This window comes from Cavia porcellus, unplaced genomic scaffold (assembly GCF_034190915.1).
Source record: "Cavia porcellus strain 051 isolate PalLab524CR breed Dunkin Hartley unplaced genomic scaffold, mCavPor4.1 scaffold_16, whole genome shotgun sequence".
Lineage (NCBI taxonomy): Eukaryota > Metazoa > Chordata > Mammalia > Rodentia > Caviidae > Cavia > Cavia porcellus.
The window spans coordinates 64,127,877-64,148,862 of record NW_026947499.1 but is presented as its reverse complement, the minus strand read 5'-3'; the positions used below and the strand labels follow the sequence as shown (position 1 = coordinate 64,148,862).

Below are 20,986 nucleotides of genomic sequence, written 5' to 3'. Positions count from 1 at the left end.
ACAGGCCCAATAGGTAACCCCATAGGCTCACGTTGTGGAATGCAGTTACCACAGAATGCAGTCAGGAAAAGGCCTGAAGAGGAACAGCTAGAAACTGTGCTCAACAGGAAGCTCAAATCTCTATGGCCTCTGCCTCTACACACAGATCATTTCCCACATTCAGTCCTGTTTCCCACAGGCAGAAGAGAGAAGGACTTTCATCAGAAGGAATTAGTGGGAGAACTAGGTGGAAGAGACACAAGGAGGGACACATGAAGGAAAATACTTACTTGTTAAACACAAATCAGGAGGTAGGATGGACAAGAAAACAGACCCTTTCTCCACCAACTTCCTTCTGCAAATGATTCTTCACAGAGAAAGTAAAAACCCTCAGAGAAGGCTACTACTCAAAGGAAGGATCCCTACCACCCATCCCCAGTGCACTGCCTTCACAGTGTGTTCTACATATGAATGCTGATCTGTCAACTATTTATCGCTTAGCTAAGCTTTGTATCACACAGCAAGTAAAAAACATTTGGCAGGCACTGTGCTAGTGAAATGACTTGGGAAGCACTGCTCACCAACCCAGAGCTTTCAGGTACTCTTTTGGGGTCTATCAAATTAAAAGTCTTGCCAGAAAAATAAGGAAAGGTGTCAATATGAACAGAGGAAAAAAAAAAAAGATTAATTAAAAATAGTAATAGAAGCCAGGTGTGGTGATGCATGCTTGCAGTGTCAAGCACTCAGGAAGCTGAGGCATGAAGATCGCCTTAAGTTCCAGGGCAGCCTGGGATACACAGTGATTGCAAGCCCAGCTTGAACTACACAGGGACACCCTGTCTCAAAAAAACAAAGTACAAGGACAGTAGGACTACACAGCGAGGTCAAAGCCAGCCTGAACTCTGAACTGAATGATAAGACCCCATCTCAAAAAACAGGGGAAAGAAGTTAAAATATTTTTTAAAATGTATTATTTCAGTATAAGGAAGACAATGTAAGAAGATCAAATTAAAGAATTCTAGAAAGAGAGACAATCACACACACACACACACACACACACACACACACACACACACACAAAACAGAGGAAAAAGAGAACCAAGCACCAATCAGCCTCTAAGATTAGACCAGATTTCTCAGAATCTGGAATGGAAGCTAGAAAGGAGGGGAGCAGTATCTTCAAAACTTGGAAAGAAAATTATTTCTAACTATCAATGAAATGTGAGAGAGCAAAAAGGTGTATTAGACACAGAAGAACTCAGAAAATTTACCTTTCATTTACCCATTTCTAAGGCAGCTGTATGTAGTTCAGGAGAGCACAGTAAAGGAGTGAACAAATCAAAAGATCCAACACTCTAGAGTGACAGCAGAGGTGAGGAGATAACAGGTTTTGCAGTAGGTGAGAGCTGCAGAAGAGACCTTGCTAGTGAAAACATGTACATCATTATCTGTTACTTGGGCACAAAAACCCTTTAAGACTAGTGATGGACCATGGTGGACCTAATGGAGAACTGGGAGTTTTGAGACTGGTTTGCAGAAAACTACCTAAGTAGAGACACTACCTAAGACCGAGACAATTATTAATACCAGGAAGAAGAAAATTATACACAAAGATATAATCATGGTACAGTCTGCTCTAGACTACACATTTTATAGTCATAAACAATAACTAAGCTATTATTAAGATGTAACTACATAATAGAAGGTGAGATCCATGTGTAGACCTAAACCATCATGAAGCATTGTCCAAAAGACTGTAACAGTGCTCAAAACTTAAAATTGGACAACAGTTGAATGGGCACTGAGGCAAACAGACAAATAATATAAACAACTCCAGAGTGAAAGTGATAGTCTGGGAAGAAAGGGAAATTCAGACAGGCAGTAATGTTTTTCATCAAAGTCTTTAGAATTTTGCTATCTGATTTTGAAATTGGGCACACATATTTGACATATCTTATAGATAAATACAAGTAAATAAAGTCACCATGCCATTTGTTTTTAAACAATATACCGTATTTATTTTGAAATTTCACGTGACAGTAAGAGAAATGTGATTCTTTTATTTACTGAAAGATACAGGGGCTAACAAAGGGTTTTAAAACACTTTTCTAGACCACCCAAAATCTACCACAGACATTTATGCAAACCAAAAATTTTGAAACAGCATTTCCTCATTTCTTCCACTAGCCCCTCAAAATTGTCATGTTTACAAAGAACAGAGCTTTACAATGTAACCAACAAATAAGTGACAAGCAATACTTCTGTTTCCTTGAAGACGAGGCAGCAGGCTGCGCAGCATTCATTAACCCTAACCTCTCAGGCTCCTCTTACTAGTCAGATTTTTTATTTCCTGTGTGACCTTCATTACTTTCACTATCCATGCCAGTTTACCAAATGTTCCCCTTGATGCGAATATCAAACTTAGCCTAAGTATAACGTGGATAGCAAACTGAGCACTTCTCAGTAAGAACAGGTTTCCCTCAATGATGTATGTATCCTGTGGTTTACACTATCAGGGTGATTAATCCAAATCTAATCATTTAATAATGGATGGCACTTTATTCAATCTAAGCAAGAAGTTAAAACCCAGACTGGCTGACCCTGGCGTAAGCTGAATGGTAAGGACTAGGGATTTAGTTTAGTGACAATAGTACCTACCTAGCAAGTGGGAAGGTTGTGAGTTTGATTCCCGGTTTAAAAAAACCTTTAAAAAAAAAGTTGAATGGTAAACCTCAGTTACAACATTGGGGCACTTTTATCTAGCCATCTGAACACAGCAAAACTAATTTTATTCATTTTTACTAATACCAACAGAATATTATCTTTTAATTTAATCAAGATTACAAATAAACTCCATCATTATCCAATAAATAATATTGACTTGATTCTTCTTTGGTTGAATGATTCTCTGACAGGTAGTGTGTTATTTTTCCCCACTTATTCATGAACAAGCTTTATGACTTTAATGAAATTTGTTAGCTTTTACTTACTGAATAATTTCTTCAATAGGGAAACTTTTCATGTCCAAATACTTCCTACAAATTAGTGTATTTTTCCAAGTCTTCTGCTTAACCTTGTGGCCTTGAAATGATGTGAGTCTTTGAAATTTGCGTAAGACATCGGTGTTTCTGAAATGCAAGCATAAAGCCTGTAGAAAGAAAAGCTCCCCTCCATGCCTCAGTGTTTCACAGGGGCTATTCCAATATCCTGTTTTCTTATTTAACAGAGGAATCCCTTACACTTCAAATGGCAGGCCCATCAGTACACTTGTGAGATGGATAAAACTCCAGTTATATTTAATATTCCATCTTTTCAGTTATATGAAAATGTTAAACAAGCTTTCCAACTGTTCCTTTAGTGACACCCTTGGCCCCCCAGTTTAAAAAGAAAAGATTCAGGGTAACAGACTTCCTTAAACAGCACTCTTCATCTGGAAAGAGTGAGGAACTCCCCCTTTCTCAAGTGCAGGAAGGACAGCTTTCAGATCAACGGCATTCTGAAGGACTGGCCAAACAAAGCATCTACCTAGAGAATACTCTCTGCATTTTAGGAGAACCCTACACTAAATAACTCATGCAAGCTACATTTTTAGAGTTAAAAGTCAAGAACAACTATAAGTCTTTTAATTAAATTTCATATGTTATACAAAACAATAAGTATGGCACATTTTCTATTATAACCATTACATTATGTTTTATTTCTTTAAAAAAATGTATTAATCAAAACTGATAATTACCCAACCTTCTGATTTCAAATATAAAGAAAATTATTATAAACTCTGAACAGAGATTCTTTCACATAAACATAAGTTATTTTAGTAAAAATAAGATGCAAGTCACCGTTAATACATACATTTTCATGTATGTAGAAAAATTAAGTTTATACTCACTTCAAGAATAAATTCCATAGCAAACAAATACAACATTTATTCAATAAGCAATATTATAATAATTCTAGTTAGTAAATAACTTCAATCATATACATAATAATTTATCATGTACATATTCCCAAATCTCCAGAACTTAAGTAGAAATTTTATAGAACATCTTCTTAAAATATGTCTTGTAAAAACCAACCAAAACAACTGGTATATTAACTAAGACTGTGTATACACATCTGTATTTGACCGGTATGCAAAAAATTGAATAAATACACAGGAAATTAAAATTTCAAAATTTCTGGAATATAACGTTAGTACTTAAGTCAAAACACTTACCTGACAAATAAGGAGAGCCTGAGGTATTTCCAATGCTGAGTAAGATTCTCGATGTTAAAAACCACGAAAAATGAAAACAGACTCCTTTGAGTTATTTTACGGTGGAGGCAAAGGATTAAGATCTGCCAAGGAGTTTGCATCTCACCGTATTCTTTTCCCTTATAAAACATAAGCTTCACGGGAAATGGCCACAAGCAAAACATTTCAACTGGGCTGAGCAATGTTTTAGCCAGTGAAAAGAGGAATTTCAATTCTCCTGTCCAGGACATACCTGCCCTCTTCAGACATGAGCACTACTTTCCATACACAATAAGCAGGCCCTTTGAAATCAAAGCCGAGCTTGACCAAAAACTAGAACAAACTCAATATACGAACCATCTCTATAAAGACAGTACTTTAAGTTTTTACACATGACACATGAAAATGGAGACGTATTTGATTAGATTTGGTCTTTCTTTGATTTCCAGTACTAAAAAAAAGTCTTTTTTGATCTTTCCATGACCATGAATCTAAAAGATTAGCAAGTGATTGCATTCATGTATCTTTTTTTTTTTTTTTTTTTTTTTTGAGAAAAGGTCTCACTTTGTAGTGCAGGCTGGCCTTGAACTCATGGTGATCTTCCTGCCTCAGGCTCCCAAGAGATGGGATTACAGTTGTGTACCATCATGCCTGGCAACACATGCATCTTATAATCCCTTTCATCACACAATAGGTACATATGTCCAGCATCATATGCCCATATAACATTATCAACACAGCACCAACATTTAAGCAGTAGATGCAAGTCACATGAAAGAAGCTCTATGCATCATGGGCACTGTCCCAATAAGAAGCAAACATTAAAATGCAAGTTTAGCATTTTCAGTATTCATATCATATAGCTAGATTTATATAATACCCATCATATATTAAGTCATTCACAGGGAAGAAGCAAAGGACAAAGACTGCTTTTTAAAAAATGTTTTATGTGCCAACCTCAAAATGCCATGGTGTCAGCAGTGTTACTACTGTTTCTATATTTATGATTAATTACTAGCAGAACGACTCCCAGAAGGAAAGAGATTGATCCAACGGTGATGTAAGCAATCCCCAAAAATGGATTTTTTCCTCCCATCCATGAAATAGTGCTCAAGATCATCCGTTTTCGTCCATCAAAAGAATGTACAGGGTAATCTGAGGAGGGTATAGGAAGACTTTTCCATCTCTGGTTACTTGATGTTTAAAATACAAATCTAAAGTTGCCATTCAACTGCTTACAATTCACTTGTACCTTACTCAAATGTCCTGAATCACAAAAAATAGATTATTTTGAAAAGCTGACTTTAGAAAATTAAATGTCAGTTAGTAAAACGGAAATATTATATCAAAACAACAAAATTTAAGGGTTAGGTTCTCAGGTGGTTTTCCTGTCATCCAATAAGAGAAGCAAAAAGCTTCAAAAGTATAATGCAGTGTGAAAAAACACTTCAGTGAAGCCCACACAGGAAATGGGGAGCTGACAGAGCAGAAGAAAATGGAATTAAGACAGGGGAAGTATCTGCAATCTCGAAGAGCACATGTAACATGAACACGGCGAAGAAACTGAGGGCTCTGAGCACAAGGTCCAAAAGCACGAACCACACTAAAGGCTTAACTTGGTGGTTTGGAGCAATGATAAAATTCACATTTGCTAGATGTGGTGGTGCACACCTGTAATCCCAGCACTTGGGAGGCTGAGGCAGCAGGATCACTGCAAACTCAAGGCCAGCCTAAACTACAGAGACCCTGTCTCAAAAAATCAAAGTTAAAAAAAAGAAAAGAAAAGCTACAATGTGGCAGAGCTGAAGGCTAAGACAGAGTCAAAGTAAAAGGGGCTACATAGGAGACTTAATAAAGGGGACACTAGTTTACCAGACGTACTTTCTGCATGCACCTGTTAGAGGAGCGGAGAGAACAAAGTCCCTATTAAAAGGTGTACAACCTTTTCAAAAGCGGTTTTGAATCGTGTTAGGCCCCATCTGTTTCTAGAGTTTCTGCAGCTCTGCACCTCACAGATGCAGCCCTATGACTCCAAACGGCAGGCTCAATTCCTAAGTCAATTCCAACCTGAGACAGGAATGATTTTAAGAGCTCTGCACAATCCAACACTCTAGGGCCCAACACAGCATCAAATCACCCAGGCTAGACACTCTCTCTCTCTCTCTCTCTCTCTCTCTCTCTCTCTCTCTCTTTCTGTCTCAACCCTAAAAGACAGGTTTCTGCCGTGATTCCAGTGTCTAGTTCCTATTTTACACCCCATTTTATCACCAACTCTGGATGCTCGCAGGCCCAAAGTCCTGTCTTTCAGTCTTTGAGAAACCCTGCACTCTTCCTAATAGTTCTCCTTCCAGTACCTGGGACACCACTGCAGACTTCCAGCAGGTGACCTGTCAACCAAGAGCTCCCGCTGCCATGGACTCCCCACATTGTGCTCTGAAGGAGACGCAAGGCCGGTATTTGTCCTTATTCTTTTAGAGCTATTAGGTGCTGGGACACAGTTGCCCTCTACTGTGGTTCCCTCTCAGGATGTTCTTTTTCTCAGTATCTGAAATGTTCTGTGTATCCAAAATTGCCCCTACGTGATTCTTGAAAACTTGTCAGTTTCACTCTGTCACTCTCAGGCCACGTTCACTCAGATATAACATTGAGGATCCCAAAATAATTGTTATTTTTGAAACTGGCCTATGAATGTAATCATTTACTAACCTAATATAAAACCAAAACTATGTATTTATGGCTCATTAAATTATGAAAAATAAAAGATGCAAAGATCATCAAATATTTAAAATGCTAATATTAGAATCTTTCATTTACAATATATAGTATATAAACAATGGACTAGTGATTAAAAGATATGTTTAGAACAAGAAGAACAAAGCATCTCCCCTCTAAAAACACTGTGCACCCATGCAGGTAGAGACTGGTCTGCCGCCCTGAGTGAACTAGCAAGGGGTGCAGCCTACGGTGGTGGCTGAGGGTCAGGCCGTGGCCTGTGGAGTCAACACTCTGACTTGAACCCCAAGTCTTCTCACTACCACCTGCATAACCTACGTCAGCCACAGAAGCATTCTAGGGTCCAGGGCTTTTCTCTGTAACACCAAGATGATACCTACCTCATGTTACTGCACCAATTAAGTAACACAGACAGTTCCTATAACAGTGTTGAAATATAGTAAAAATGAAATAAACATCAGTACTAAAAGAGAACCTGATTTGCTAATGTACAACAACACAGCTGATGACAAAAATTTTTTGATACTGATGCGAATTAATACATCTACTCAGGTATTTTTGTTTGTTTCTTCTTCAATGTTTTTGAGACAGGTCTCGCTGTGTAGTGCAGGTTGGCCTTGAACTTGGTTATCTAGCCTAGGGTGGCCTCAAACTCACAGTGATCCTCCTGACTCAGCCTCCTGAGTGCTGGGATTATAGGCACACGGCCCATAACCAAAACAAGCACAGGTCCTCATTATGTAATCCACACTGGCCTTGAACTCACTACATAGGCTTAGGCTAACCTTGAACTCAAACTCTTCCTGCCTCAGCCTCCTGTGTGTTGATATTACTTGTATATACCACCGTGTCTAGCACATCTGCTGATTTTTGACATCTAAAAATATATTTAGCCTGCTGCCACCACCTATTTAGTACTAGGTATATTCACTACCCTTTGTGCTAAGCTCAATTACAGTCTCTCTTATAAAAATCTCTAGCTTCTTAATAAACAAAGTCACCTACATTCTAAGTAATTTTACTAAGTAATGTGCTTAAAACCCTAACACAAATACATACGAACTTGAGACCTTCCTAGAATATACATTCCCAACACACACACTTATTCATTAAAATGCAGGGATCAAAACTAAAGCACATGGCTGGGAATACAGCTCTTCAGCAGAAGCGCCTGCCTAGCAAGCACAAGGTCCTGAGGGTCCTGATTTCAATTCCAGTACAAAAAAAAAAAAAAAACAACCCAAAAAACAAAAAACTAAAGCAAAAGACCAAGCATGGTGGCACATGGCACATGCCTGTAATCCCTGCACTCAGAAGGCTTGCTGCGAGTTGAAGCCAGCCTGGGCAGAGTGAAACTGTGTCTCAAAACAAAAAACAACAGGAAAAAAAAAAAAAGAAGAAGAAACAAACAAAAAATCCTAAAGCACAGTTAACTGTGGCACTGAGATAAGGCAGCAGTAGATTCCTTTCAAGTTCAATGACAACATACACAACCACAAAAGGATACTGTACGTGATATTCAAATAGTACTGCCCAGCTGGTAATGTTGGATGCAAATCATCTGTCCGTTCTATCAGACGATACAACTTTCGAAAAGTAGGCAATGCTGCAGTGCGCATCCAAACAATCAAATCCTCATTTATGAAGCCGTTGTTATCATCCTCCGAATCCAGCATGTACACTGGTTTAGGCCAGTTTACTGGCTTTGTTGTGCCTTCAACAAGGTTAGAGGAGAGATGAATAAACAAAATATTTAATTCTACTGAGTTTCAATGAAAGTCACACTCCTAATACAAAGATGTGCAACACACAATCTGAAACTTTTATTTCAAAGGTATACAGATATTCATGTTCTAAGGAATTGTAAAATCTATGAAAATCAATTCCTTATATGACAAAAAATTTATAAAGACTTGGGTGACATTTCAATTAAGAGCCTACAAAAAAATATTCAGTATATAGGGAGATTACTAGTTAGTGCAAAAATATAACGTTAAGAAATATTTACAAGCCAGTAGTAGTAGAACAGGCCTATTATCCTAGCACTCTGAGAGGCTGAAGTAAAAAGATGGCAAAAAAATACTTTTAAAAGTGGGGATGTAGTGGGCTCAATCTATAATATTGCACCAAAAAATTAAAGAAAAAAGAAAAACATCACTCAGTTAAATTAAGGTGGCACTCAAACAAAAAAAATTTGTATTATAAATAAGAGTCTTATTTAAAACAAATTTTGCAACAAGTACAAAACATCATAGCTGAAATGTGTACAAGAGAACTCCAAAGAAATTGGATTCAGTTAAAAGTATGCACTTCCTTTAGTATTTTAATATATCAGAACTTTCACCTCAATTGGTATAAAGTTGAGGTAAGAAAATATTTCAAGCAAACTTTAAGATACTGAAGATAGAAATACTAAAATACTTCATTGAAATATCTGATTTATTATTTTTTTTGTATAGGATATGAGTAATTTTCACCTTTAAATCGTTCTTCCAGGGTTCCTTCTCCAGGAGGATTTCTGAATTTCACATGTTTATCTGTCCACCAAGCAATACCTTTCCTTTGCAAAAGAATAGGTTTGGGTGTAGGATCAGAGTCATTGGTGATCAGAAACAATTCCAATGTATCTAACACAAAAAGGAAAATGTTAGTTAACATCTGCCAAAAATCAACATCTGCTTTCTTCTATGAAAAGTAAAGATAAGCATTTGTACCTCAAAGTGGTTGTGACAGAGAAAACACAAGATTTACTTCTGCTGTTTATTCAGATGTGAATCAGCTTCATTAATTTTATAATTCTAGATGAATTCTCTTCCCTCAATAAAAATCTAAGACACTTTCCTATATAACTAGTTAGTATGTGATATGGTGCAGTGTTTCAATATTTACCCCAATAAAGTTTAAAGATAAATATGAGCTGGGCATGGTGGCACACTCCTGTAATCCCAGCACTTGGGACACTGAGGCGGGAAGATCATTACAAGTTCAAGACCAGCCTGGGCTAGAAAGTGAGCCCAATGCCAGCCTGCACTACATAGCAAGACCCTGTCTCAAAAACACTAAACAAATCAATACAAAGATAAATCTGCCTTTTGCTCTTCTTTTCAAAAATGCATTCTTGATACTTCCTGGCATATTAATTTCTATCTGCACATAAGGCCCACATGGCTACTGAGCCCTTGAAATGTGATTAGCAAAAATAAACATGTACTGTAAGTATGTAACATATGTCAAGGATTTAGTATAAAAATATACATTAACCACAATAACTTTCACATAGTATTATATACCTAAATGATACTATTCTTGCCATGTGGGGATAAACAAAAATATTAACATTAATTTTACTTGTTTCTTTTGAGGGTTTATCATGTGATTAGCAGAAAATTAAAATTAACCACATGGCTGTTTATAATCCACATATTTTCATCAAACTCCAAATGATTAAGGACAGTCCCTCTCTAATGGTATCAGTAATAAAAGCCAATGGGAATACCAGCCATCTTTTATTAGGGAATACAAGATTAGCAAAGTATCTTTGCTTCTTTCTTCTCAGAGACAGAAATCTATTCTTAAATATAAAGGATGCTCAAAATGCAGTCACAAAGTACTCTAAACTCCACTCAATTCTGCCCCCACTCAATATCTAATACCTAGTGTAGTTAATTTTCTCAGTTTCATTCATGATTACTAGATTATCAAATCTGCAGGAAGACTATGCAAACTGTCCTAATTATCCACAGCGGCATCTGTGTCTGTGTTTGTTTCTGTATCATACCATTAAACATGCTGTTGGCAATAGCTCCACAAGGAGCAATTGGTAAGTCTTCATTTCTTCGATAAGGTTCACATTCCTTACTGGGGTTCTGGTTATCAGAAAAAGAAGAGATATTATTACCAAGATGCTGAAGAACTGAATCATCTCGATTTAAGATTCAACCCCTAGCTTTAAAAAATGCAAAATGACTCAGTAATGAAAGCTGGCTATAAATAACACTACATTCGAACACTCAAAATACATTCCTTTTAATGCAACTTCCACTTGCATATATTACTATATATGAATATATCAAATTAATATCTTTTGGATGTTGAAATCAACACAGAAACCACAAAAAGCTTTCTGTCTGAGAAAAATTAAGAAACAGTCTATTGTTGATCCAGTTGTAACACAATAAAGGGGAACTTTAAACTGGAAATAAAAAGATGAGAGTTCTCATGTCTTGGAGACCCCTTGAGTAAACTGAGCCTCACGAATAAGATGAACATGTTCAACTGAGTACTTTAAAGTTTGTAATTCTGGGTTAAATCGTATGTCTGATAGAAGGAAGAAGGGGTCTGCATTAGACCCAACACTGCAGCAACCTCTAGCTGCGCACAGCGAGCTAAGGAAAATGATGGTGCTGCCCAGACAGACGGTCCGGGGGCCCTCTAGCCTCAGTCTGGACTTGGTCCCTACCGAAGACCTCAAAGAAGTATGGCAGTTAACAGGTTAGACGTGGGATCTTGGTGCTGTCTGAGCTTTGGCACAGACCTGAGTAGTTCCACGCCTTAAGAAATGTAAGGGACCAAGATAATCTCGATTTGAAGCTAACTAGATCTTAGTACCAGTCAAACTTGACTTTTATCTGTATTCTCTGTAGCTAAACTGCAAAAAACACTATGTAAGTGGGAAAGACAAGAGAAAGAGAAGGACACGTACAAAAGGGATCTCATCTTCAATATCTGATTTCTCAGTTTTCTGGTCCCTAAGTCAGTTATAATGATAAAATTAGTACTCCAAGACCAAGAAGACGGTCAGTATATTTATAACTGGTTTATTACTTTCTAAATGTTTTGACAGACACTATGATTTTTTAAAAAGGTTATTAAATATAAATAAACTCCAGCAGGATAAGTATATTGTTGCCACTAAATTCTTAGGCAAATTTTAAAAGACAGGGAAGTATTATTTATTACATATGTGTCTCATACTAACCAATTTTGCATTTACTGGCTTAGGAAGGTGGATAATGAGTACCTGATATACATCAGATAGCACACTAGCTATCTCTGCATAAAAATACAAGCAAAAATAATCCCCACTTTTAAGCAACTCTAAATGCAGCAGAGGAAACAAATCTATACACGAACTATAACCCAAATAACAGCCATAATAAAGATGTCAAGTTATTCAGCAAGTATTATTAAGTACTTTTAATATGCTAAACACTAGCTAGACAACTGCCATTTGGTGATTAAAGAAAGTCATGCTCCCTGCTCTACTAACCCTATAGTATAGTGGGGAAAACAAAACAAAAAGGCATTTGAGACTCAACCCCTGCAGCACTGACACATCAGACTTTCTGGAATCTCTATTTTCAAAACAGCAGCACAGAGTTTGTCAATAACTCATCTTTTGGATTTTACTACTCAGGCATTTCGCAAATGAAAGTGAAGAGAATCCCATTCAATTTTAAAATACAACTCCAGAAATGAAAAGCAGCTTATTTGCATATTTTTACCAAGTGTGACACTAAGGAACAATCTCAAACAGAATATATTTACACATTCAGAATGCTAGATCCAAAACACCATTACGAGCAGGTGAGTAAAACCCAAATCCCAAAAATGACTGGAAGCAAACAGCTGCAAAGGTATCTCCTGGCTGTAGAAAATAATTAACCTGTGCAAATTTTCAGAAAAAGAATTTTAACTCAAATCTCTCACTATACTAAGTACAAATAACAAATAATTACTAAATATTATTAAATATTTCAATATTTCTAATCCAATGGTTACCATGTATTCTTATTTCACAGACATCATTTTCATAATTTTTTCATTTTACTTACAACTAAAGCTCTAGGATCTCCATTTAGCTGACTATCATCTCGAGATTTCACGTAACGTCGATGATTTTGATAGAAATTAGACAAGCCATAATACATGAACACATTACCCTAGAAAAAGCAGAAAGGGAAAATTTTTTCATATAAAAACAATTTTATGAATTACCTTGTTTCACATATACATAAAAGCAAAATAATGTGGGCTTAACTGGTTTATAACTGATAACAGATTTTTGTAAGTACTCAGCATTGTACAAATGGTACAACTGTAAGCGAGATTTTAAAAAGTACTATTAACGTTAAAATAAGTCTATTAGACTACTCTGAGCTATTTCCAATCTAAAATTTTCTCTGATGCAGATTTATGTTTATCCAATTAATATCAACTTTTCAGAGAGGTAATAACCAAACTGTCCAAGTAAATACTGACTTAATAAGGATATACAATTTGTCAGTAGGATACTATATATTACTAGCAATTAATTAACTGTTAATAAAATATCTTAATAATGAGTCGTATAATAATCAAGAGCAAGGCACACTACAAAACAGTGAATCTGAAGTTGATTACATTTGCAGAGAAAAGCTCTGAAGTGTTTTTGAATGGGAGAGGAGACTAACGGACAGATCTTTGAAATCATTCCAAGCCTCACTGCTTCAAAAGCAAAACTGTTTTCTCCCAAATTAGTTCATGTTTTTTTCCAAAGGCAGCAATTCTTTATCTTGACGCAAGAGTAGTTATAACCACTGCATGGCAATCATCTCTCAGGAACTGATAAATTACCACTGCCTTTAAAATATCTGAAATACAGAAAATCTATTAAAGCAGTTCTGTTTCCTGCTTAGATTGCAGATACAGGACCGTACAAACTGGTCTTTCTATACCTATTCTGAATCTTTGTAATCCTTCAGCATCTGCTCAGTTACTAAGAATGGCAGAATGTAGATACAGAATTATCAAAATACAAAAAAAAATTTAGCAAGTTTTAGTGGTTCCATTTTTGTAAGGTTTCATATCTCACCCAAAAAATAATTCAATTAAATAATGGAAGAATTAGTATTTATTTTCGGAAGTAAAATGCTTTATAATTTTACAATTGAAAGTATGCAAAACAATTTAGCAATAATTTTAAAATACTAGTAAATGGAACCATAAATGACACAAAATTGATTTACGCAATTATAAAATTTACTGGTAAAAGGATAAAATTTCACCTTAAATATTGTCTACAAAGTACTAAGTAAACCATTCAAATAAATGTGTTTAATTAATGGACACACACACACACAAAAATTATCAGACACAAAAAATGCAAAGGCCAAGTATATAAGACTTTTTTTTTTCAAAAATAGAACAATATTACCACTTTGTAAAGCATGGCTCTTGTAACACCTTACTTGGAAACACAGACCTCAAATGCCTTTTCCAGAGTGAAGTTAATGGTGCAAACGCAAGGTGTCACATTCGAGGACAAGCACTTATTGCAGGGACTGGAAGGCTCTGTTCCAGTGTAATCAATCTGTAAGAGAAAAAGACAACTAAGCATTTTCTTGGAGAAAGTAGATACCAAAGACAATCTGAAATAACTTGCTATTAAGAGACAAAATAGCTACAGCAAGGCAACCTTTAGCCCAGGCAAAATTGTTCTTAAGGCCATCTGTTTATTTTGGCAGTGTGAGATATTAAACACTGAGAAGTGTCCTCTGCTGTTTTTTTTTTTTTTGTCTTTTTCCTTTTTCTTTTTTATCGGTACCAGGGATCGAATTCACGCCTGCCTGCTTGCTGTTTTATCGGCTAATCTTTCCAAAGTCCTCTCCCTTTTATACCAAAGAAATAAATAAAATCACAAACACAAAATTCAAACTGTATGATATATTCACATTAAATAGCTGTTAAATCTAAACAACTATAATTCTGATTAGTAGAGATCAAAAAGTCAGCTTTTCCTCTTAAATCTTAGGACCTTTAACACTTCCAGATATCTCAGCTTTCTGTACACTTTCAAATGTAAAAACAATTAGGTTTTCAAGATTTACTATTTTTCCAAACCCTAGTATTGAACCTGTCTTCTCTCTGTCCTGGGATCCTGTCAGGGAGCTTCACCCGTCATTTCCCAGTGACCAGATCTTCTCTGTTACTCATAAGCCCCCTTGATTCACATCCTTGAGTTTATGCTAACAAAATAGCTAAGGATGGGGGGTGCTCACTAAAATACTGAAGGTGTGGCCCAGCCTCTGGGGAGGGGATGTCAATCAATCTTACCCAATCCTGAGGTCCTGCACTTCAGTCTGGACACTGAATTGTGGGTAGCTCTCTGCTGGGCAAACTCACGATGTGCTGGGAGGGAATGTGACCTGGGAACACAGGGAGTGGACGGGGAAGCCCCCAGATCACCCTGTGAGTATCTTGTGGGTCCCTCTTTTCTCCATCTATGCGAAGTGAGGGTAGTCCTGCAGGAGGAGGGGACAGGACATCTTGGAAACCCCTGGGCTCAGAGTCATTTGGAACCAGCTGACAAGAAGTGTGGAGGGCCCCGACTGCATCTAAGGCTAACCTCTGGGCAGACTTGAGGACCACACTTTTAAACTGCTAACTCAGGGTAGTCAGAACTCAACTGCACTTTACTGCAGAGACAGATTATTAGTATGACAAGCAATTTTTACTGAAAAGAAGGATATGAACAGATCCACAAAAGAAGGATGAAGAAAAGAGGGGCCATTAGAGAAGAAATAAGGTATAAAACATAAGGCACATTTAAGGATGATGAGCATAAATAGTCTGGATTGATAGCAAGCTTTATATTGGAAGAAAATGAGAAAAGGGTAAGAAGGTAAACTGGAGCCGTTAGGACAAAGCATGTTTTATTGACTACTATCATCAAATGTGTACTACATGTACACAGTACAAGTACTTAATATACATCATCTTACCTAAAAAGTGAGATGCCCTGCCACGTTTGTTTTTAATATCCATATCCAAATCTAGGACAGAGTGGAGTATAGCTCACTGGAACAGCATGTACTTAGGATGAACGAAGCCCTGGGTTCAAATCCTGGTACCTCCTCAACAACAACAACAAAAAAGAGAGAGCGTTGTACTCTAAGGAAAATAGCTTCATTGTATGTGTGTTATAGCAAAACCTGTAACGAGGCTTACAGTATGTGTTTTCCTTTTCCCTCGGGGCGGGCGACCTAATTGATATGTTAAGCAATGCTCTCCTCTGTAAAGAATTGCAAAGTCTCACCTAATTGATATGTTAACCAGTGTTGCCCTCTACAAACAACAGGTGTGGTGCTAAAACAAGCTCACAGGGGTTGTTAATCACTGTTAAACTTGTCTATTCTCTGCTGAGGAAAACCTGGATGTTTCCCTGATTTAAACTTGTTTGAAGTAATTTGCTTGTATGTAGGGAGACTTGCTTGTTAGCACAACCCTTACCTGACCTCGCTCTCCCCAAGGAATGTAATCTCGCCATATTTTCTGTTCTGTAATGCGCACTGCCTTCCCCCTTTCCCTACCTGGTGGTAGTCGGTCATAAAATGTGCTAATTGCGCTGTTCTTAAGAAATGCTCAACTTCAAATAAATTACAAAAATGTTGTGGCTTAACCCTAATGCACCAAAAGGGTTAAGTTCCAAATCCTTGTAAAAACTTAAGTTTCAGCTTCTTGTAACTTTCACCCCTTCCCACATGTGTTAACGAGCTGTCCTGAGATAATTAACTTTCTACTTTCTTCTCCAAATGTTATTGCAGATGTGCTATTCCAAGATAATGCTTATCTGCAGGACGGGAGTAACTCAAAAGGTGCCAAAGGCTCCCGAAGTTGTCAGAACTAAGTGGACAGCTTTACAGTTTCCAGACTTGAGTCAACAGCTTGACAGCTCTGTGGGTTACTTTGTTTTTCCTCCCCCCTCTCCTGCTTTTTAAATCCCCTTCCTTCAGTCTCTGGCACACAGTCTCCAAATTGGCTCCCGGAGACTCATCGCCAGGCCTGGCCTAAATAAAGCCTTTGCTCCCCAAATTTCAGTCTCTTGCTTCCTTGGATTTTATACCGGGGTTCGAGCTATCACAAGAGAAAAAGAGAGAAGGAGGAGGAGAAAGACAAAGCAGTGACAGCTATTAAACTGTCATTTAGGAAGGTTTAGTAATTTTCCAAAAATCACCCCCGAGTAAGTCTGGCCAAACTTTGACTACAGCCCTCTCCATTTCCAACACCCATGCTCTTCTAACCATGATACCCCTCACACAATGGTCAGGTCCTTTCTGACATACAAACTCAGGACTTTCAGATCATAAGAATGAAAAGAAACTTCTGATGAATAATTGAAACTTTTGCTGTACTTCTTAAGCTGCTTCCAAATGTACTTGCAAGTATTGTGGAATTCTCGTCTGTGAAAATTCTGAAAGGACACAGAGCTCTTCCTTTTCACTTCAGAAGCTTACAAGACAAAAGGGTCCTGCCACTCCCCGAGCCCACCAGTGGCCAGCCTGAGGGCAAAAGATCTAGACTTAGCAATCAGACGCTCCCATATCAATCATCAGATCCTGCGAGGCCAAGGCAAAAGAGCCTGTGATCACATCAGCAGCCAGGGCAACAGCAGGAGCTGCAGTACTCTCCAGCCTGTTCATGCTTTCCAAGCTCCCTCCTTCCCATTTGTCTCCAAATTGTATTCCTTATATTCCCCACCAACCCCCTTCCCAAGTTCCTTCCAATAAAATCTGAAAGGTAAGTAACCTGGGTGTTAAAATGTTCTGCAAGATAAACAAGGAACTAAAGAGACTCTTTAGAAGAATAACAATATTAAATACAACAATACATCAGTCAAGGAAACAGGAATTGACTTTCTTCTTGAATGCCCCAGCACAATGTAATCACTCATTCACCTAATACTTTTTTTTTCATTCACCTATTTTTTTTTTTCTTTGTCTTTTTCCTTTTTATCGGTACCGGGGATCGAACTCACGACTGCCTGCTTGCAAGGCAGGCACTTATGCCGCTGAGCTAAATCCCCAGCCCCCTCATTCACCTAATATTAACGAGTTCCTATGTAGTCTAGGTCTTGAGGATTCAGCTTAGCATCTGTCCACTCCAAAGCTCAGTATCTATTATAGAAAACAGCATCTAATATTAAAATGTAATGGATATCATATCCTGGTACAAGTACCATGGAAACAACCTATTCTAGTAGCCCACAAGTTTCTCTAAGAGATCTTACTTCCAGGGAGACAGACAGTACAAAGCAATGCATCTCTGAATGAGGGCCTAGTACATATAGGCATATGCCAGAGCAAAAAATTTATATGCCGGGGCCTGGGGATTTAGCTCAGCGGCATAAGCGCCTGCCTTGCAAGCAGGTAATCGTGAGTTCGATCCCCCGGTACCTATAAAAACGAAAAAGACAAAAAAAAAAAAATTTATATGCCAAAAGGCATATAAATTTAGAACTTCAAATAAAGTTCTGAATTAGAAATAAAATAAAAAAAGAGACCCAGAAAAAAATTTTTAGTCAGCCTTTCTCCCATTTCCAACAACTAAAAGTCCCAAATTGAGCCCACAGAGGAAAATTTTTCTATAAAAATGCTGCAGAGAGAAAGTTATCTTACATAAGGAACATATCCTTTGATTCATTAATATTTTGTTTTTGGCTGTTTTTTGGTTTGTTTGTCTCCAATTTCATTACTTTTTGCTCTGATCTTCATAATTTCTTTCCCTTCTGTTAGTTTCACATTTGGATTGTTATTGTTTTCTAGGACCTTGAGATACATCTTTAGCTTATTTATTTGGTATCCTTCTCTTCTTTTTTTTATGTACATTTACAGCTATAAACTGTTCTCTCAGAAATGCTTTCATTGTGTCACACAGGTTTTGGTATGCTGTGCTTCCATTTTAATTTGATTCTAGAAACTTTTATTTCTTCCCTAATTTCTTTTGTGATCCACTGATTATTCAATAATGTATTATTTAATCTATGTATTTTTGTGGCTTTTTTTGCTGTTTATTTCTAACTTTATTTCTCTATGACCTGATGGCATGTAGAGGTTTATTTCAGTTCTTTTGTGTTTATTTTAGCATGCTTCATGGTCTAAAATACACAGTGGTGTATTTCGGGAAAAGTTCCACATGCTGTTGAGGAAAATATACAGGCAGACTCTTGTAGGTGGAAATACTCTGTAGATATCTATTAAATCCCTTTGTGAATAGTATGAACATTGAGAGTTATTACTACAAAGTATTTATCAAATCTTGTCACTTTAATTTTATGGATCTGATTCCTTTATTTTTTTCCCTTTTGTTTAACTGGTCTTAGGGCTTTTTCATGCTGGTTGCCTCCCTGCATCTGCTACTCAGAATGGTATACAAAAGTCACAAATTGTTTACCTCTGGGATTTTCAATGTAATACTTTTAAACCATACTTGAACACAAGTAATAAAGTTCAGAAATTAAATTATACATAAGAGAGTAACTAAAATTTCTATATAAACATTTTTATATATAGCATTTTAATGATTTCTACAACCAAAAAATAATAATATTTCCATCACCAAGTTTTAGTTTCCAAAAGTACTGCTAACATATCAAACTATAAAAACTGCCTAAGATAGAATTTGTTAAAGGGGCTTTGTTAGTTATGTTTCAACCTATACATAGGGTAGATTAAAGAAACAGGTAGTTAACATAAGTAAAGCATTTAAAATGTCTTTGAGCTCCTAAAACTCCTGGACTGTCAGGACTGGTAAGAGTATCTTTTGCCTGCTAATAAGAAGACTGCTGGCAGGTATCTTTCCAAAAGAGCTAAAGACAACACATTATAGTGATACATACATACCGATATTTACAGCAGCGTAATTATAATAACTAAATCCTGGAAGGAGCCTATGTGTCCATGAACAGACAAATGGATAAAACAAATGTGGCATCTACGTATAATGTACTGTTTGGTAATAAAGGCTAAATTTGATACAACTGTAGAAAACTGGATACACTGGCAAACATTAAGTGACATAAATCAGATATACAGGTTTAATACCATATAGTTTCTTTCATTTGAGGAATGCAAAGTACAAACAAAGAGTGAAATAAAAGACTGATAAAAGAAAACAGGACAGATCTTTTGCAAATGGGAAGGAGTTTAAGACACCCAGTGGCAGGGGGAGGAGGATATATTTAAGATGTGTCATATACACGTACCAAATACAGTGAATGTACATATTACATGTCATAAACATAAACTCAAAAATAATAATAGTAATGAAAACAGCAATGAGGATCTTGAAAGGGGAGAAGAATGAGAAGTGGAAGGGAAATAAAAAAAGAATCAAGATTGTTATGCATATGTATCTACTCACCAAGATGAGTAACTTCATACAGTACAAAAATGTACCAATAAAATAAAACATTTTAAAAAGATAAAGGAAGAAATGTTATTAAAGTCATTTTAGAAAGAATATAAATTTAAAATTCTGATAAAAATAACTGACAATGTATATAAAACTCAGTAGAGTGAACAGTCAAAAAGCCACTATTAATAGTTAATTATCAAGTAGACAACACAGGATATTTTTGTTCTCAAGAGAAGAAATTGGAACACATTTATACACTGAAGAATGAAAAAGGTTAAAGAATAAGAGGAAGATGATAGTCAATATTTTTTCTATAATGTATTTTAAAAACCTTTTAAGTAAAGCTAAATACCTAATTCGTGCCTCACATAAAAAACACATAAATGCTTTTACTGTGAAATAGAATTTTAACTTAAAATTGTTATCAGTATAAAAATATATCATTGGGCTGGGGATTTTAGCTCTGTGGCATAAACCTGCAGTTGTAAATTCAATCCCCAGTTGTAAATTCAATCTCTGGTACCAAAAAAAAAAAAAAAAAAGTATCATTATTAACTCTATTTATACCCTCTAGATCTAGCTCTCCAGTGGACATACCATTTTATCACAGATAAATCTTCCATCCTATCCCAGTGTTTATTTTCTTGTGAAGCAGTGAAGCATAAGGTAAAACTCTCACTACAATGTCCATGCTACCTCTGCTCCACAGTATAAAAATTTCTTACAAGCTGGAAACCTTGGTACTGGACTAAGAACTACAATTTCCAAGCTCTAGCTATAACATTCGGGGTGGAGGTGGAAGGAAACCAGCTGAGAACAGCAGGCTTGAATAAAGGCAACATGCATGGAATTTATTGTGCCTGGGTG

General features: G+C 36.6%; 1 protein-coding gene across 1 annotated transcript in view; it reads right to left on the bottom strand.

The window, feature by feature from the left end:
* Window positions 1-1,970: 1,970 nt before the first annotated feature.
* The window catches only part of LOC100721198 (cell cycle control protein 50A-like), a 30,224-nt gene continuing 11,208 nt past the window's right edge, over window positions 1,971-20,986 (bottom strand). Inside the window, exons 2-7 of the mRNA XM_003478276.5 lie at window positions 14,190-14,297; window positions 12,781-12,888; window positions 10,725-10,812; window positions 9,424-9,573; window positions 8,454-8,660; window positions 1,971-5,368 (exon numbers count right to left, since the gene is read on the bottom strand). Coding sequence (XP_003478324.1) covers window positions 5,172-5,368; window positions 8,454-8,660; window positions 9,424-9,573; window positions 10,725-10,812; window positions 12,781-12,888; window positions 14,190-14,297 — 858 coding nt within the window. The 3' untranslated portion in view covers window positions 1,971-5,171. The remainder of the gene's footprint in view (window positions 5,369-8,453; window positions 8,661-9,423; window positions 9,574-10,724; window positions 10,813-12,780; window positions 12,889-14,189; window positions 14,298-20,986) is intronic.